This window comes from Euprymna scolopes, chromosome 6, assembly GCF_053919585.1.
Source record: "Euprymna scolopes isolate OS-2025 chromosome 6, ASM5391958v1, whole genome shotgun sequence".
In the NCBI taxonomy this organism is placed as follows: Eukaryota; Metazoa; Mollusca; class Cephalopoda; order Sepiida; family Sepiolidae; genus Euprymna; species Euprymna scolopes.
Genome location: NC_136487.1, coordinates 127470221 through 127484812, shown reverse-complemented (window position 1 = coordinate 127484812; position 14592 = coordinate 127470221). Strand labels below are relative to the sequence as shown.

Genomic DNA, 14592 nt, shown 5'->3' with positions numbered 1-14592 from the left:
CTCTATCTATATAAAAGCCAAGTACGTCCAAGGATAGAGTACTGTTGCCACATCTGGGAAGGAGCTGCTAAAAACAGCCTATCCTGCCATATTGTGTGTCACTAAGAAGGTTATTCCTGCTGAGGTGGTTGACTACTTCTCTATTTAATATGGATTCCAGCAACTTACTCATAACACACAGGAAACTTATTGGTCTGTACTGAGAGGGAGATGACTTATAACCTGAATTTTTAAATACAGGGCAAACTGATGAGGTCTTCCAGGGAGTCGGAAAACACTTCTCCTTAAGGCAGCGCTTAAATAGTTTCGTAAGTATGGGAGCAAGTTCTGGTTGAAGCTTTTTTAACACTATAATTGGGATGCGAGTGGTTTCCCGGCCTTGATAGGTACTGACTTCCATGTAAAAAAAAAAAAGCCACCAGGGTACACTTGATTCATTTACCTGATTTTTTGGAATCAGCTGTTTTTCCATGTGCTTTTTGGAATATGACATCTAATATCAGTGCCATACATCATCAAGAATTTTCATAATTTTTTTAATAGAAGATAATGTTTGGAAGGAAATTGCGCTTTCTTTCTTTCTCTCTCTCTCTCTCTCTTTCTCTCTCTTTCTCTTTCTCTTTTTGTACATTATATATATATATATATATATATATATATAAAATTGTAACATAAAAGTAAAGAATAGTTACAAAAACTTTCCTCTCCCTATATTAAGAATGTATTTCTAAATAATAATGTTATTTCAGCACGACCATTATTCTGTAGAAGTCAGATTTTTCTTTTAAAATTGAAAGATGATAGTGAAAAATAGTAAAAACAAATACCCCTCCCCATACAAAGAATGGCTTTCTAAATAATAACATTAATATTTAAGCACGGTACGAAATTAGTATAAGTTTTTATATGTTAAATTGTTAGATGAAAAGACAGCATGAATTTGAAAAGCATACTCCCCTAACCCATATAGAGAAAATCTTTCTAAATAATAACGTTATTATGTAGTATGTGATTTTTAGAATATGACCAGTAAACAATCAGAATTACTTTATCAATGTACGTGATTTTTGTCATTTGAGAAATAAACACTCAGCATTACTATATCAATGTACATTTTAGAATGTGCCAAATAAACACCCAAAATTACTAAGCGTTATTCGAATTTTTTATAACGGTTCCTTCTTTGTTAAAAACAGTTTTCTCATTGCGATTTCAGAGGTTTAAAAAGAAACAAGGTCACTCCTTTCCAATTTAAAAAAAAAGACTTAAATATTATTTCGACATTTTAAAGTGGTTTTTACTTTTTATTTGCAACGTTATTGTAAATGGATCCCCAATTTTGTAAACACGGAAAGGAATTATTACTCTTTGCTTTTTGGTACTTGTGCACGTTTGCTACATTGCTGAAATAATAACGCTATGGTGAGGGGAGGTAGTTTTGTAACTATCATGTGCTTCCACCTAACAATTTAGTAATAATAATAAAAAGATATCGTGAAGCTTGAATTTAATCTTTAAAATAGCACCGAAATCAAAAGTGCATAAGCACCGTTTTCTCCTATTGTTTTCTACTTTTTATCCTATTTTGTAAACACGAAAGCAGTGTTCTTTGGGTGTGCTGAAAACGAATATCAGTTTTTGCAAAGTCATTCACGCCCCATAGCATCAGCGTACGTTTTAATGTCATTATTTTGAAAGCCCGTAACCTCGTAAGTCTGCCTTGGACCAAAGCGTTACCTGTTCGAGCCTGGCTACTGCGGCTATTTTTTTCTCATTCACACATATATTCGCTGCTATTTTTATGTTTTTAGGTGCTTGGTTATTTTTATTTATTTTTTTTTTTTTGCACTCGCACGGATACTCGCTCGATTAAAACATTTTTTTAGGGCTTGGTTGCTCAATAGTCTTACTATACCACCTCTCCATACTCTAGAAACGCTGGGTAACCCCGCTAGTAGAAAATACATGACAAAAATCTATATTCCAAAATTCAAGATTTTGCCTTTTATTTCTTTAAGTGCGTTGAAGTATATCATTCTTGATAGCACCTGTTTCGTAGCACAGAATTATTCATGTAATGTCATTTATTTTATCTATTGCGCCCTAAACTCATCGGAAGAAAAAGAACTTATCCCCTTTAAAAGAAAAAAGGAATATGGACATGATTACAAAATCAGAAATTGGAAGAGAAGTTTCAATTTTATTTTCAATTTATTCCGCCACGTATGAATTTTAATGTAGAGTTAACTTATTATTTATAATGAGCCTGTATTTATTTACTTAGATAATATTGATAAGTGTCAAATCTTAAATGCATGTGTTTATGTATTATATTGGGGCATGAAGTTGAATGTTAAAAAACGGCATTATTTTTGCACCAACCTAATACATTTTATAGAGAAACTAATTATCAAATTTGTATACGTTAATAACATTTGATTAATTACATCTAAACATTGCTTAACTATTGATTGCCCGTTTTTATTACATGTATATATATATATATATATGTATATATATATATATATGTATATATATATATATATATATATATATATACAAGTTAGAAAATTTGATATATATCAATATTTGATATATATATATATACAAGGTAGAAAATTTGAAATTTATTTATCTTCAAAGTGCACTTTTATAAATTTTACAAAGTAAAGTATAAAAATGTAATACTGTACTTTGTAAAATGTATAAAAGTACACTTTGAAGAGAAATAAATTTCAAATTGAATCTTGTACCTTTATTTTTAAAGTATATAGTAAAAACACTTTGTTTAACAATTTTCATGCCTTGGATGAAATGCTTTTCTAACTTGTATCGTATCTTTTTAAGATTATATTTTATTTAATTTATTAATTTGGATTAAAAAAAAGATGAATGTGGTTTTGTATGTATTTATAAAAACTCTCCTACTCTCTATTTCAGATTGTATTTCTCCTCACACCACAACTCATTTTTGCAACCTCCTCTTTGTCATACATGTCTGAATAATGAGAAAATCTGAATTTTTTTAACAAAAACTTTAAAATAACTTTTTTAGATTAAATTTTTTTAAACTTCTTTCAGAATAGAAAATATTTACAATTTAATAAGGAACATATTTCATGTAGGTTTCATTAAAAATATTCAGTAGATAAGGAAAAAAATAGAGACGAAAATTTCAAAAGGAGTGCATAACTGGTTACGCTCAATAGTAGTCCTCGCTAGCGAAATACTTTGTTATTATTATTCTATTATTATTATTATTATTATTATTATTATTATTATTATTATTATTATTATTATTATTATTATTATTTAAAACATTTTGTGCCCTGCGCTTTCGCGCGAGGACTAATATATATATATATATATATATATATATATATATATATATATATATATATATATATATGTTTGATTAAGTATATTTCTACATTTAAACATATTTTACCCTTTATTATACATAGTAGCCTGGGTGCCCGGCGTTTTCAGGGTGTTTGGAGGTGTGTGTTGAAGTAAGAAAAAGTAGTAGGCAGGCAGTCATGACGCGAAGGTGGGAAAAAAGTGAAAGAAAACCTGACGTCTAACCCCTACTCCATGTTAGTTCGGAACGTTGAAATTAGTAAAGTAATTCCAACCGATACGATGACTTGCAAAAATGGCGACGCAAAAACAAAAGGACGTTCCTTGTAGGAAACTACCCAGCTGAGTGTGAAGGAATTAAAGTTTTAACCAATTTTTCGATATTTATCGTCCAACGGGTCGGGCTTCAAAACGATACCGATCTCGTGAAAATCCGTCGCCTCTGCCGAAAATTTTAGACATACATACATACATAATACATACATACATACATACATACATACATATATGTAAATAAATAGTTGAGATTTATATAATAGATTATTTATTTAATCTTAATTTTGAAAACCGTTCTCAATATAACTTCATCTATACTTATATAAGAATTTTATCAATTTTGCAAAATCCTAATTATTCATTTCACCTTTTCCCATCCTACCATTTTCCTTTTTTATTATATTTATATTTGTTGAATATTATTATTTTAACTATTATTTTTTAAAAAGTCTAAATATGGTAATCAGACAAATAGTTAGCTTCAAATATGTGTATGTTAAATTAGTCTCAATTTACTAAACTTTAATGTACTATAATTTTCCTTATATTTATTTTTTAAACGAATTGCTCATTTAAATATATATTTATTATTTCAATTTAAGAAATCTATGGTTTTATTACAATAAAACATCAATTCCTATGCTTCTATTATTATATTTAGGCGTTTCTTTGTATCTCTACGCACATGGCCAAATAACTACTCGGCCATGCCGCAGAGTGTGTTAGAAACAGTGGCACAAATAAATAGTGCCACAATACTTACTTAATGTTTCAAACTCCCACCATCTGTCCTATATGTTAATATTTCATTATATAACTTTATAAAAATGTATATGTAAGTTTAAAATATTGTTGACCGATAGTTATTAAATTGGAATAAAATTCCATGTAATACCAATTTCATGTTCTAGTCTAAGGATAAGATATATATTATTATAATTAATTAAGTTGCTATCATTCAATTATTACATTCGGTTTATTAATTATTATTATTATTATTATTATTATTATTATTATTATTATTATTATTATTATTATTGTGGTTGCAAGGTTGAACAATAATTAGTAAGGAATACAATGAAGACGCAAACAACAAGATAACGCAATAATAAGTGTATTAAAGAAAAGGTATATTTACAATATGTACAAATGACGGTGCCGAGTCAGAGAGTCTTGGTGGGGGGGCATGTACGCTCTTCGGCGTCACTTCCGGTGGCATTTGAGTAAGACACACCAAGGCCAACCTAGGCTTGCCATTTATAGTGTTATGTTATTCGCATATGCAAATAAGTGGTTGCCACCACAACAATTATTATTATTATTATTATTATTATGGTTATTTAGACCTTCAATTGCAACCTCCGTCTACCTTATTTAGTAATTGTATTTATTTTATTTTATGTATATTTCTTTAGTTCTTTATTTTATTTATTTATCTTAATTAGTATTGTTTCTAAAGAGGTATCTATTCATTTTTTTCATATTTCATCAAATCAGGTTTTAGTCGAGACAGAATATAGTTAAATCTATGCAAACAATATTAAATTATTTCCTGTATTTTGTTTAGAAGTCTTTATTTAGATATTAATATATGATATGATTCTGAAGTGCAAAGGTTTCATCGGCCAGACTTATTTAATGAGTATTTGCTAGCTCCTCCTAGTATAGACCATTTCAATTTGTATTTAATGTTTTTACTTTTTAATTTAGCTAATGATTTAATTTTCTTATTATTTACAATAGGTATTCTTAATGATCCCATATGGTTATTAAATCTTTCTTTGAATCGGAAATCTGTGCATTTATATGGTCTGGTTATATTATTATCAATAACTTTACGTTTATATACTGTATTAGAAATGAGACGTTTGTCTTCTAATGGACATTCGTCAATATTTTTACAGTTGCAAAGTTTTTCTTCTTCAATCTTTTGATTTGTTAAGAAATTACCTTCTTTAATATCCTTATTTATTTTTGCATTTTCACTAAATTAGTAGTTGTTGAGAAAGATTATTTAATTTTTTCTTCATTTTTGAGAGGAGGATTGGTTATTCGTATTATTTGGATTCACCTGACTAATATTCTCATCTTGAGTGTTATTTTCACAACATTTTGGTCGATGTAACCTCTGACCTTGTTCAATTGTATTTTGTCAAACTCGGGACTGTTCTGTCGAACTTGGGAATTGTGTTGGAATCCTTTATTTAATTCACAGGGGTAACATGCCCTTCTTTCGTCAGCCATGACAGGATAGAGGTCCTAAGTAATTCGAAATTGTATTTATCGTTCGCCCACACTGAGGATTAAACCTTCAACCTCCAGGAGAATATCACTTTAACAAGGAACTGTAACGCAGTGGTTAGAGTACCCGCAGTCAGGAAAATCCTGATGGAAATCTATTTTATAAAGGTTAATTGTCTGCGTATGTGTGTATGTGTGTGTGTCCAACTACAAAGAAACACTACTTAACAAACACACACAAAGTTAATATTTTCTTGATCGGCGTTAGTCTGGATGAATAATATGTAATATATTTAGAAACAATATAAATCATCTGAGAGGTCACAATTAGACCGGGTTTTTTCAGGAGAGTAGCGGCATTTTATTGTTATTAGGTCTTAATTTGAAAAGAAAATATCAAGTAATTCTACACATAATATATTACATAAAGGAAAGTTTCTGTGTGTATGTACGGCTTGAGAGAAATGGACTGGGCGAGGATGAAATAGAGGGAAATAGGGAAAACGGAAGGGGGTAACGTTAGAGAGAAACATAGAGATAAAATGATATAAGTTTTAATAGAAATATAAGTTTACCCCGGAAAACACTGGAAAGCCCTGCTAGTAAATTATATAAGTTCTGAACTATCAAAAAATCATTTTAATTGTGAAATTATAAAGATATTTTGAAGCCTTATGACATAGACGTAGACATGTATTTTATAATCGATATTGCAAACTTGTAACACATTGGCGTAAGCTTCAATCAATCTGAGAGCTTCATTTTGAATGTATCATTCTCAAAATTATCAAATACAGCATGTGATATTAAAACTAAAGATGAAAATTCAAGATGGTAGAATTTGAAGAATGTGTAATAAGTAATTTTTACAAGAAATAAAAGTCGGAGTAGGAGTCATGGTTCTGTAAAGCCAAATTAGCTGCCGTATATCTGGGGTCAGTAGTTGGTGTCAGAAACATTTTACAGACGATGAGGGCTGAACTCTGGGTCAGATCTAAAAAAACCTGGAAAAGACGATATCAGGAATCAATAAATAAATTATTTATTTCAAACCAAGTCCACATTTTGAATAAACAATCAAAGCCGGGTGTTGGTTTTTTTTTTTCAAAAGTCCGGAGGCACAGTTAGTTTTCTTGTTAAAAACAAACAAACTGGCACATGAATCCGGATTTGGGTCTCTGTATTTGTTAGCATGGCATAAAAATGTCTGAAGATACCGGCTTCCTGTCTTAAAATGCACAAAATATAGACATTAATGTTTTCTAAATTTCTTTTACAAAATTCAATCATGTTCTGCAAAGCATAAAGCAAAAACAATTTTCTTCACAAAAAAAAAAAATATGCACAACACCACGAATAAATATTTGAAAATATCAATAAGTTAAAGTATGAAACCTTTTACTAAATTTTTTTTTTACAAGGTGGTCACCACTTATCAAGGCCCGGAAGCCACTCAGGGATAAGGGTTACTAAAATGACAAGATTCAATTCTAAATAACATGAGGGCTGATATGCCGTAAAATAAAGAATTAACCCAAAAATCACGAATGTTTTTTTAAAACGAAAACGCAAAATGTGTTTTCTATTCACATGAATTAAATTTGGAAAGTGTGGCAAGGTTGTTTTTTAATTATTCCATTTTTAATGTCTAAATAAAAACCGAATTCATAACGATTCGTAATGCAATATCACATGTTTATAGATAGTTAACCGGAATATGCACCTGTGAGAAAACATCAACAAATGTACACACAAGATACAAAGAAATGTACTGTTTCATGCAAAATATTCACACTGATTCAACATTATGCAGGTTTGTGTCGCGTAATTGCCGAGGTTAAATTATCTTATTAATAACTCATGCACAGTAAAATCTAATTGATTGTTTGGTGCTATCGTATATCAACCCTTTTAAGATCATTTAATGCTGAATCCAAACAAAAAGGTAAAAGCTTGGATTGCAATTTCTGAATATCTTCAAACATTATTCGTGTATTAGATACCATAGTTTTCCTCTTTACGGTGTCATAAATTATTAGAGCGTCGATAATCTACTTTTTTTCATATTAAGTATATAGATAGATAGAAATACATTAATATCAGATTAAAACTGAATTACAATTTGTCTCTCGTCAAAGGTAAGGGTAGGGGGAGTGAGGAGAAGAATAAACATATAGATAGATAGAAATACATTCATTATTCGTGATGTTTGGGTTAATTCTTTATTTTACGGCATATCAGCCCTCTTCAGGTTATTTAGAATTGAATCTAGTCTAGGTTCCATGAACAAAGCTTCTTTCTTAGAACTACACGCCTGTGGAACTCTGTTCCGTCTGTCTGCTTCCCTACTGACTACAACTTGGATGTCTTCAAGTCCAACGTAAACAAATTCCTGATGAATCGCTCCATTAAGTAGACACTCTAAATATCCACACTAACGTACAGTACTTACAATAACCCTTATCCCTGAGTGGCTTCCGGGCCTTGATAAGTGGTGACCACCTTGTAAAAAAAAAAATTTAGTAAAAGGTTTCATGCTTTTACTTATTGATATTTTCAAATATTTATTCGTGGTTTTGTGCGTATATTTTTTTTTGTGGAAGAAAATTGTTTTTGTTTCATGCTTTACAGAACCTGATCGAATTTTGTAAAAGAAATTTAGAAAACAATAATGTCAATATTTTCTTCATTTTAAGTCAGGAAGCCGGTATCTTCAGACAGCCCGACCTATTAGAACCAACGACGTAAAACTTGAGGCTTAAACAAAGGAAAATTAACAAAAGTACATTATTAAAAGAAATTCCGTTAAAAATTAAATACATTGTGTTAAGATAGTTTTATTTCGGTTTGTCCGGGCAATGGAGGCGTCTCTGGGACGGATATAACATCCTGGGCACGGCAACTAGATCCCTGTGTATTAGATACCATAGTTTTCCTCTTTACGGTGTCATAAATTATTAGAGCGTCGATAATCTACTTTTTTCATAGTAAATATATATATATATATATATATAGATAGAAATACATTAATATCCGTTGACAAGAAAGATAAATAAACAAACAATACCGTCACTAGCAGTATTTTCAGTTCAACAAAAATAAGGTAATATGTTCTATGGGTTCACTGCCTTCGACATTTCAGTATGAACTTCGGAAACTTGATTTTATAAACAATCTGTAAATGTAAATCAAGGTAAAATTTGCTACCTCTAGCATATTTTTAATGGCGTATGTTAAAACATACTTATGACCATTTGAGTAGTGTTAAATATTAAGATTTCCTAGCTGGATTCCCGTTGTTTCCATGAAACTGCAGGTATCTCAGCGCCCACAGCGTACATCTTAGCGGACGGGAACGCACCAATTTTTTTTTCTTTAAGTCTGTCGCGATATCTCTAATAAACAGAAAGTAAGCACAACTTGGAACAAACATTTTAGTTCAAAATTCCCGTTGTTGGGTTACCTATTGCTAACTGTTCACCCTTCTGTAACACTCATGACTTTATCCATCTTTTTAATTCGGCAATATAGCTACATGTATATTGATTGTTAGCGCTGTTCTTGGAACTTTCAAACATGTACTATCATGAAACTACACTACCTGTAACCAGGAGCGGCACTACGAACTCACGTTGAATAAGCATGTCATTATCTTATTTCATAATCGTTCGCATTTAATGACATCGGCTTTCCTTACAACACGCTTTGCATATATGTCATTAATTCGCATTACATATATTAATTCGCTTTGCATATATGTCATTAATTCGCATTACATAAGTAATACTATATACTATAACTTCCACAATTGTTTCGTTCATGTCGTCTGCTTCTTTTGCAAAACACAAGGCTGTAAATGACAAAGTTCTCTCTGATTCTCTCTCCTCTGATCTCGAGCGCGTGGTACAATAGGAGAAGATGTGGCTGGTCACTTTTAATGCATCCAAAACCAAGCTTCTATCTTTACATCATCAACGCTCTGGAACCCATCTCGCATCAATTGAAATGGATGGCTCTCGTCTTGGGGAGACTCCATGTTTTAACAAGCTTCTGGGTTTGACCTTTACTCCTGATCTGAAATGGAACACGTACATCAAATCTGTTGCCAGGGACGCTGAGAAAATGGTGGGATCTTTCTACCACTCCAGAAGATATCTCACTACTGATGCAATTCTCTATCTGTATAAAAGCCAAGTATGTCCAAAGATGGAGTACTGTTATCATATCCTGCCTTGGCAGAGTACAAAATAGACTCCGTGGCTTAGTGGGGGATGCCCTTTTCTCTACCCTGCAACCTCTCTCCCACAGAAGAGACGTTGCGAGCCTTTCCTTGTTTTATCGTTATTTCCATGGCAGGTGCTCGTCTGAACTCCAATCTCTGGTCCCCCTCTCGCCAATCTTTCACGAAAAACACCCGTTTAGCTGAATCCACTGTGAAAAATTTCCCCCACTCTTTATCTGTGCCTAAATCAAAACGTGGATTCCATGAACAAAGCTTCTTTGATGGCCTTGATGGCCTTCGTCGCATAGGGTATAATTAGCTGCAAAGTTCTTTGCAAATAGTTTGGCCTTGTCTGACGCTGACGAGATTACCTCTGGTCCATTGATAATGATTGGGATAGAACGCACACTTCTGTTCAGGATCCTATTTTTTATTTGCCAAAACTGGTGGGAACCAAGCCGCTGATCAGCTACCTTGGATTTAACAGACTGGGCATATAGCTCTCTTGCATGTTTTATCACTCTTTTACAGTGGTTGCTGGCAGTCCTGAAAGCAGCTTTAGTTTCAGTGCATCTATTACGTTGGTAACTATGGAAAAAGTGATTTCTGTGCGCGATAGCAGCAACACATTCTGGGGAGAACCATGGCGGGCTGTTAGTTTTTTGTTGGAATTTTTTAGATGGTATGAATTGGTCTATGCCTACAATTAACCATTCGGTCAGATCGGATACTATAGAGGACACTTCCTTTTTAAATATGGAGTGCAGAGGTAAATCAGATATGAATGTACGGGAGCTATCCCAGTCAGCCATAGAGTATCGATATACAGTACGGTGGAGGGATACGTCTGTGGACTTATTGCATTTCGTTTTTATCTTAACTGATACGACAGAGTGGTCGGAGGATTCTAGAGGAGAATGAACGGAACATGAACATAGCTCAGGGGAATTTGAGAGAAAAAGGTCTAGAAGGCTTGCATATTGACCGGGTGTATCGGGCAAACGGGTGGGTTCGCGAACAATCTGAGTGAGGTCATAAGCAATGGCAAAATCATGACAAAACCTCCCCTCATCATCTGTCTTATTTGAATGGGTCAGCCATTCCACGTTATGGACGTTGAAGTCACCACAGATGTGGATCTTAGCCGAGGGATGCGCAGACAGTATGTGGTCTATTTTCTCAGATATGCTCTTAAAGATAGTAACTCCGCTGTTGTGGGGTCGATAGAGAGTAAATATAAATGCAGTGGTGTTAGCAAGTGCAACCCTGAAGTATATATAGGGTAAATTAGGATCTTCTCTAGAGATATCCCTGCTACACGGGAAGTCATCTTTAATGTAGGCACATATTCCATGCCCATGGTGATCTTGGAGGTCAGATTAAGCTGTTAAGTTAGAGTATCCGTTAATTATAAACTCATCTAGAGAAGTGGTCGGCCCTATTCCAGTTTCACTTAGAAATAATATGTTCGGTTTCGTCTCCTGTAATTGTGTTTCAACCTCCGGAAGGTTGGAACGTAGACTCCTGATATTGGAGAAGGAGACCTGATAGTAGGGGTCTACGTTGGAAGATGGGGTTCTATGTTTATTTGAGTTTTTATTCTGGAGATATTTCATGTTGAGGTTTTAGGATTTGTGGAATAGCTCGGCATACTTGGTTTGCGCAGTACAGAGAGGGAAAGTAAGAGAGAAAAAGACAGGACTTTTTTTGTAGCACATGGAGAGGTAAAGTCGTAACAATTACCCACTAGTATGGCATCGAGGCCCCAGCAGAGACTACTACATGGTCCAGATCCACTCACCAAATGGCAATACAGCAGTCCCAGTACTTTGCGCCTGCTGATAGTACAGCCTCGTTAGTGGTTAATCCAAGGTTCGGGTCCCTGACTATCACGCGGATAACGTCAGCTCAGACAAAACGTTTACCTCCAGCACCCTTACTAGTGACATGACCACAAGGACAGACAGAGGCAGAAAATTTCCCACATCTCAGTATACTGTTCACCAAGTACTACCGACCTTTAAGCAGCTTTTTCTTCACCCTTTGTCAGAAAAATCACTCATTGAATGAGGACTGAGGGACAAAAAAGAGAAGCGAGAGTTACTGGAGCTGCCGATAACACATCCACTGTATTATCTACTCTCTATTAAAAAAAAGGGGAGGAGGGGAATAGGTACAAGTTACTTATTTATATCTAAGTAGTAAGTCCGGTGCTAATTTATCAATTCAGGACACTTTTGATGATAATCTCCCCTCCCATATTAATGGGTGGAAGTTTGTCGTTATCTATCGAGTTTGAATCATTGGAGTTTCACCTTATAATTAATTAAAATCCAATAATTAACTTTTATCAATTTGCAAAGTCGGCTTAATATTAATTTACATTCGAGTTTAGATAATTATCCAAGGGTTTTATTTAGGAGGTTCGTTTTCATAGGTAAGTTTTTCTTTGCTAATGGCACTCTATTATATTTCGAATGTAATTGAAAATAAGGCTAACTATATTAGATGGTTTGATTGGCTAGCCAGGAAGCAAGCATTTAATATAGGCAAGTTTGCAGTAATAGTATATATTAAGTATATTACGCAAATAAGGTCCTAACTTTATCTACTCTAATAGAGAATAATTCCCGGCATTTTTTTATCGTTAGTTTACTTTGTAGCATGGGGGTGACGAATAAGGCAGGAAAATAGAGACAAATACATAAATAAAACACGAAACACAGGTTTAAACAAGGTAACATAAAAAACATTTAGGATGAGTTTTAAAAATACTTAACGTGTTTGCCATAATGTTCCGTCGGCTTTTTTTTTTTTGCCAACTGGCAGCTGGCATGTCGTCGTGTCTTTCTAGTGCGTAAGAAGATTTCTATTTCCGGATAACTTGGACGAGTGCCTATCTATTTATAGAATAAAAGTCGTTACGTTCAGATGTGTAAAATATTTAATTTACATTTTTTTTATTGTTAAAAAAAAGTCCGAACTTTTTTTTCTCATAAGAATCTAAATTTACTAAACTTTAATGTATCATGATTCTCCTTATATTTATTTTTTAAACGTATTGCTCATTTACTATATATTTCTTGTTTCAATTTGAGAAATCTATGATTTTATTACAAAAAACTGCTTCTATTATCATATTTATGTTATTAGTTTAGATAGATATTATGTTATTAGTTTAGATATTTATGTTATTAGTTTATACCACTATCAGTCGGCCACTGAGGTGTGACCGACAGACGTGTTATAGCAAATGTCTTAAAGCGGTCTCGGGAAGATATGAAGATGGCCGTCGTTAGGGCCTATAAGAAGAAAAGCATACCTGAGATGTTGGATGTGCTGTGTGGATCCTTTTTCCAGGAATTGTCTTGACCTCTTCACACTTGGTGGCGTTCTGACTGGAGTTTTCTTTCTTCATTTTCCGGACCGCTTCGTTGTTCAATGAAGGCATTTGTGAAGGCGTTTATGAAGGCATTTATGAAGGCATTTATGGCAGACATAAGAAAAACGACACGCGACACAATTGTAATATATATAAAGTATAACTAACTATTTTATTTTACAAAATATATATTACAAAAACTTTAACAATTAAAAACTTGACAATAGGCTTTTCAAAGCTAACTAAGCTAACTAGTATTGAAGGAGGGGGTGCTCCTCCCACTTACGGAGAGACAAAATATGCGTCTTCACTTCATGGTGGTCGTGCAGGAAAGAGAGAGAGAGAGAGAGAGAGAGAGAGAGAGAGCTCTAGGAAAGGGAATGATTGGAAGGCGTTTCTTTGTATCTCTACGCACATGGCCAAATAACTACTCGGCCATGCCGCAGAGTGTGTTAGAAACAGTTGCACAAATAAATAGTGCCACAATACTTACTTAATGTTTCAAACTCCCACCATCTGTTCTATATGTTAATATTTCATTATATAACTTTATAAAAATGTATATGTAAGTTTAAAATATTGTTGACCAATAGTTATTAGATTAAAATTAAATTCAAAATAATGTAATACCACCTTATTTCATGTTCTAGTCTATAGATAAGATATATATTATTATAATTAAGTTGCTATCATTCGATTATTAAATTACTTCTTGTCTTTTGTTTAGAAGTCTTTCTTTAGATATAAATATATAATTTGATCCTAGAGTGCAAAGGTTTCATCGGCCAGACTTATTTAGTGAGTATTTGCTAGCTCCTCCTAGTATAGACCATTTCAATTTGTATTTAATGTTTTTACTTTTTAATTCCCTTATCCATTTAGCTAATGATGTCGTTTTCTTATTATTTACAATAAGTATTTTAATGATCCTATATGGTTATTAAATCTTTCTTTAGATCGGCAATCTGTGGATTTATATGGTCTGGTTATATTATTATCAAATACTTTACATTTATATGCTGCATTAGAAACGGGACATTTGTCTTCTAATGGACATTCGTCAATATTTTTACAGTTGCAAAGTTTTTCTTCTTCAATCTTTTGATTTGTT

The 14592-nt window shown here is 32.9% G+C and overlaps 1 protein-coding gene across 6 annotated transcripts in view; it reads right to left on the bottom strand.

The window, feature by feature from the left end:
• LOC145277951 (immunomodulatory peroxidase-like) overlaps positions 1-13820 on the bottom strand; it is a 200001-nt gene extending 186181 nt beyond the window's left edge. For 3 of the 6 annotated variants that reach the window (XM_080130059.1, XM_080130057.1, XM_080130056.1), the window contains exon 1: positions 13422-13819. Coding sequence is in view for 1 of the 6 variants with exons in the window: in XM_080130056.1 (XP_079986182.1) it covers positions 13422-13550 (129 nt within the window). In the remaining 5 variants the exon portion in view is untranslated. Of the gene's footprint in view, positions 1-13421 lie in introns of all 6 variants that reach the window. The other 3 variants (XM_080130048.1, XM_080130055.1, XM_080130050.1) reach the window with 2 other exon arrangements.
• Between the last annotated feature and the right edge of the window lie 772 nt (positions 13821-14592).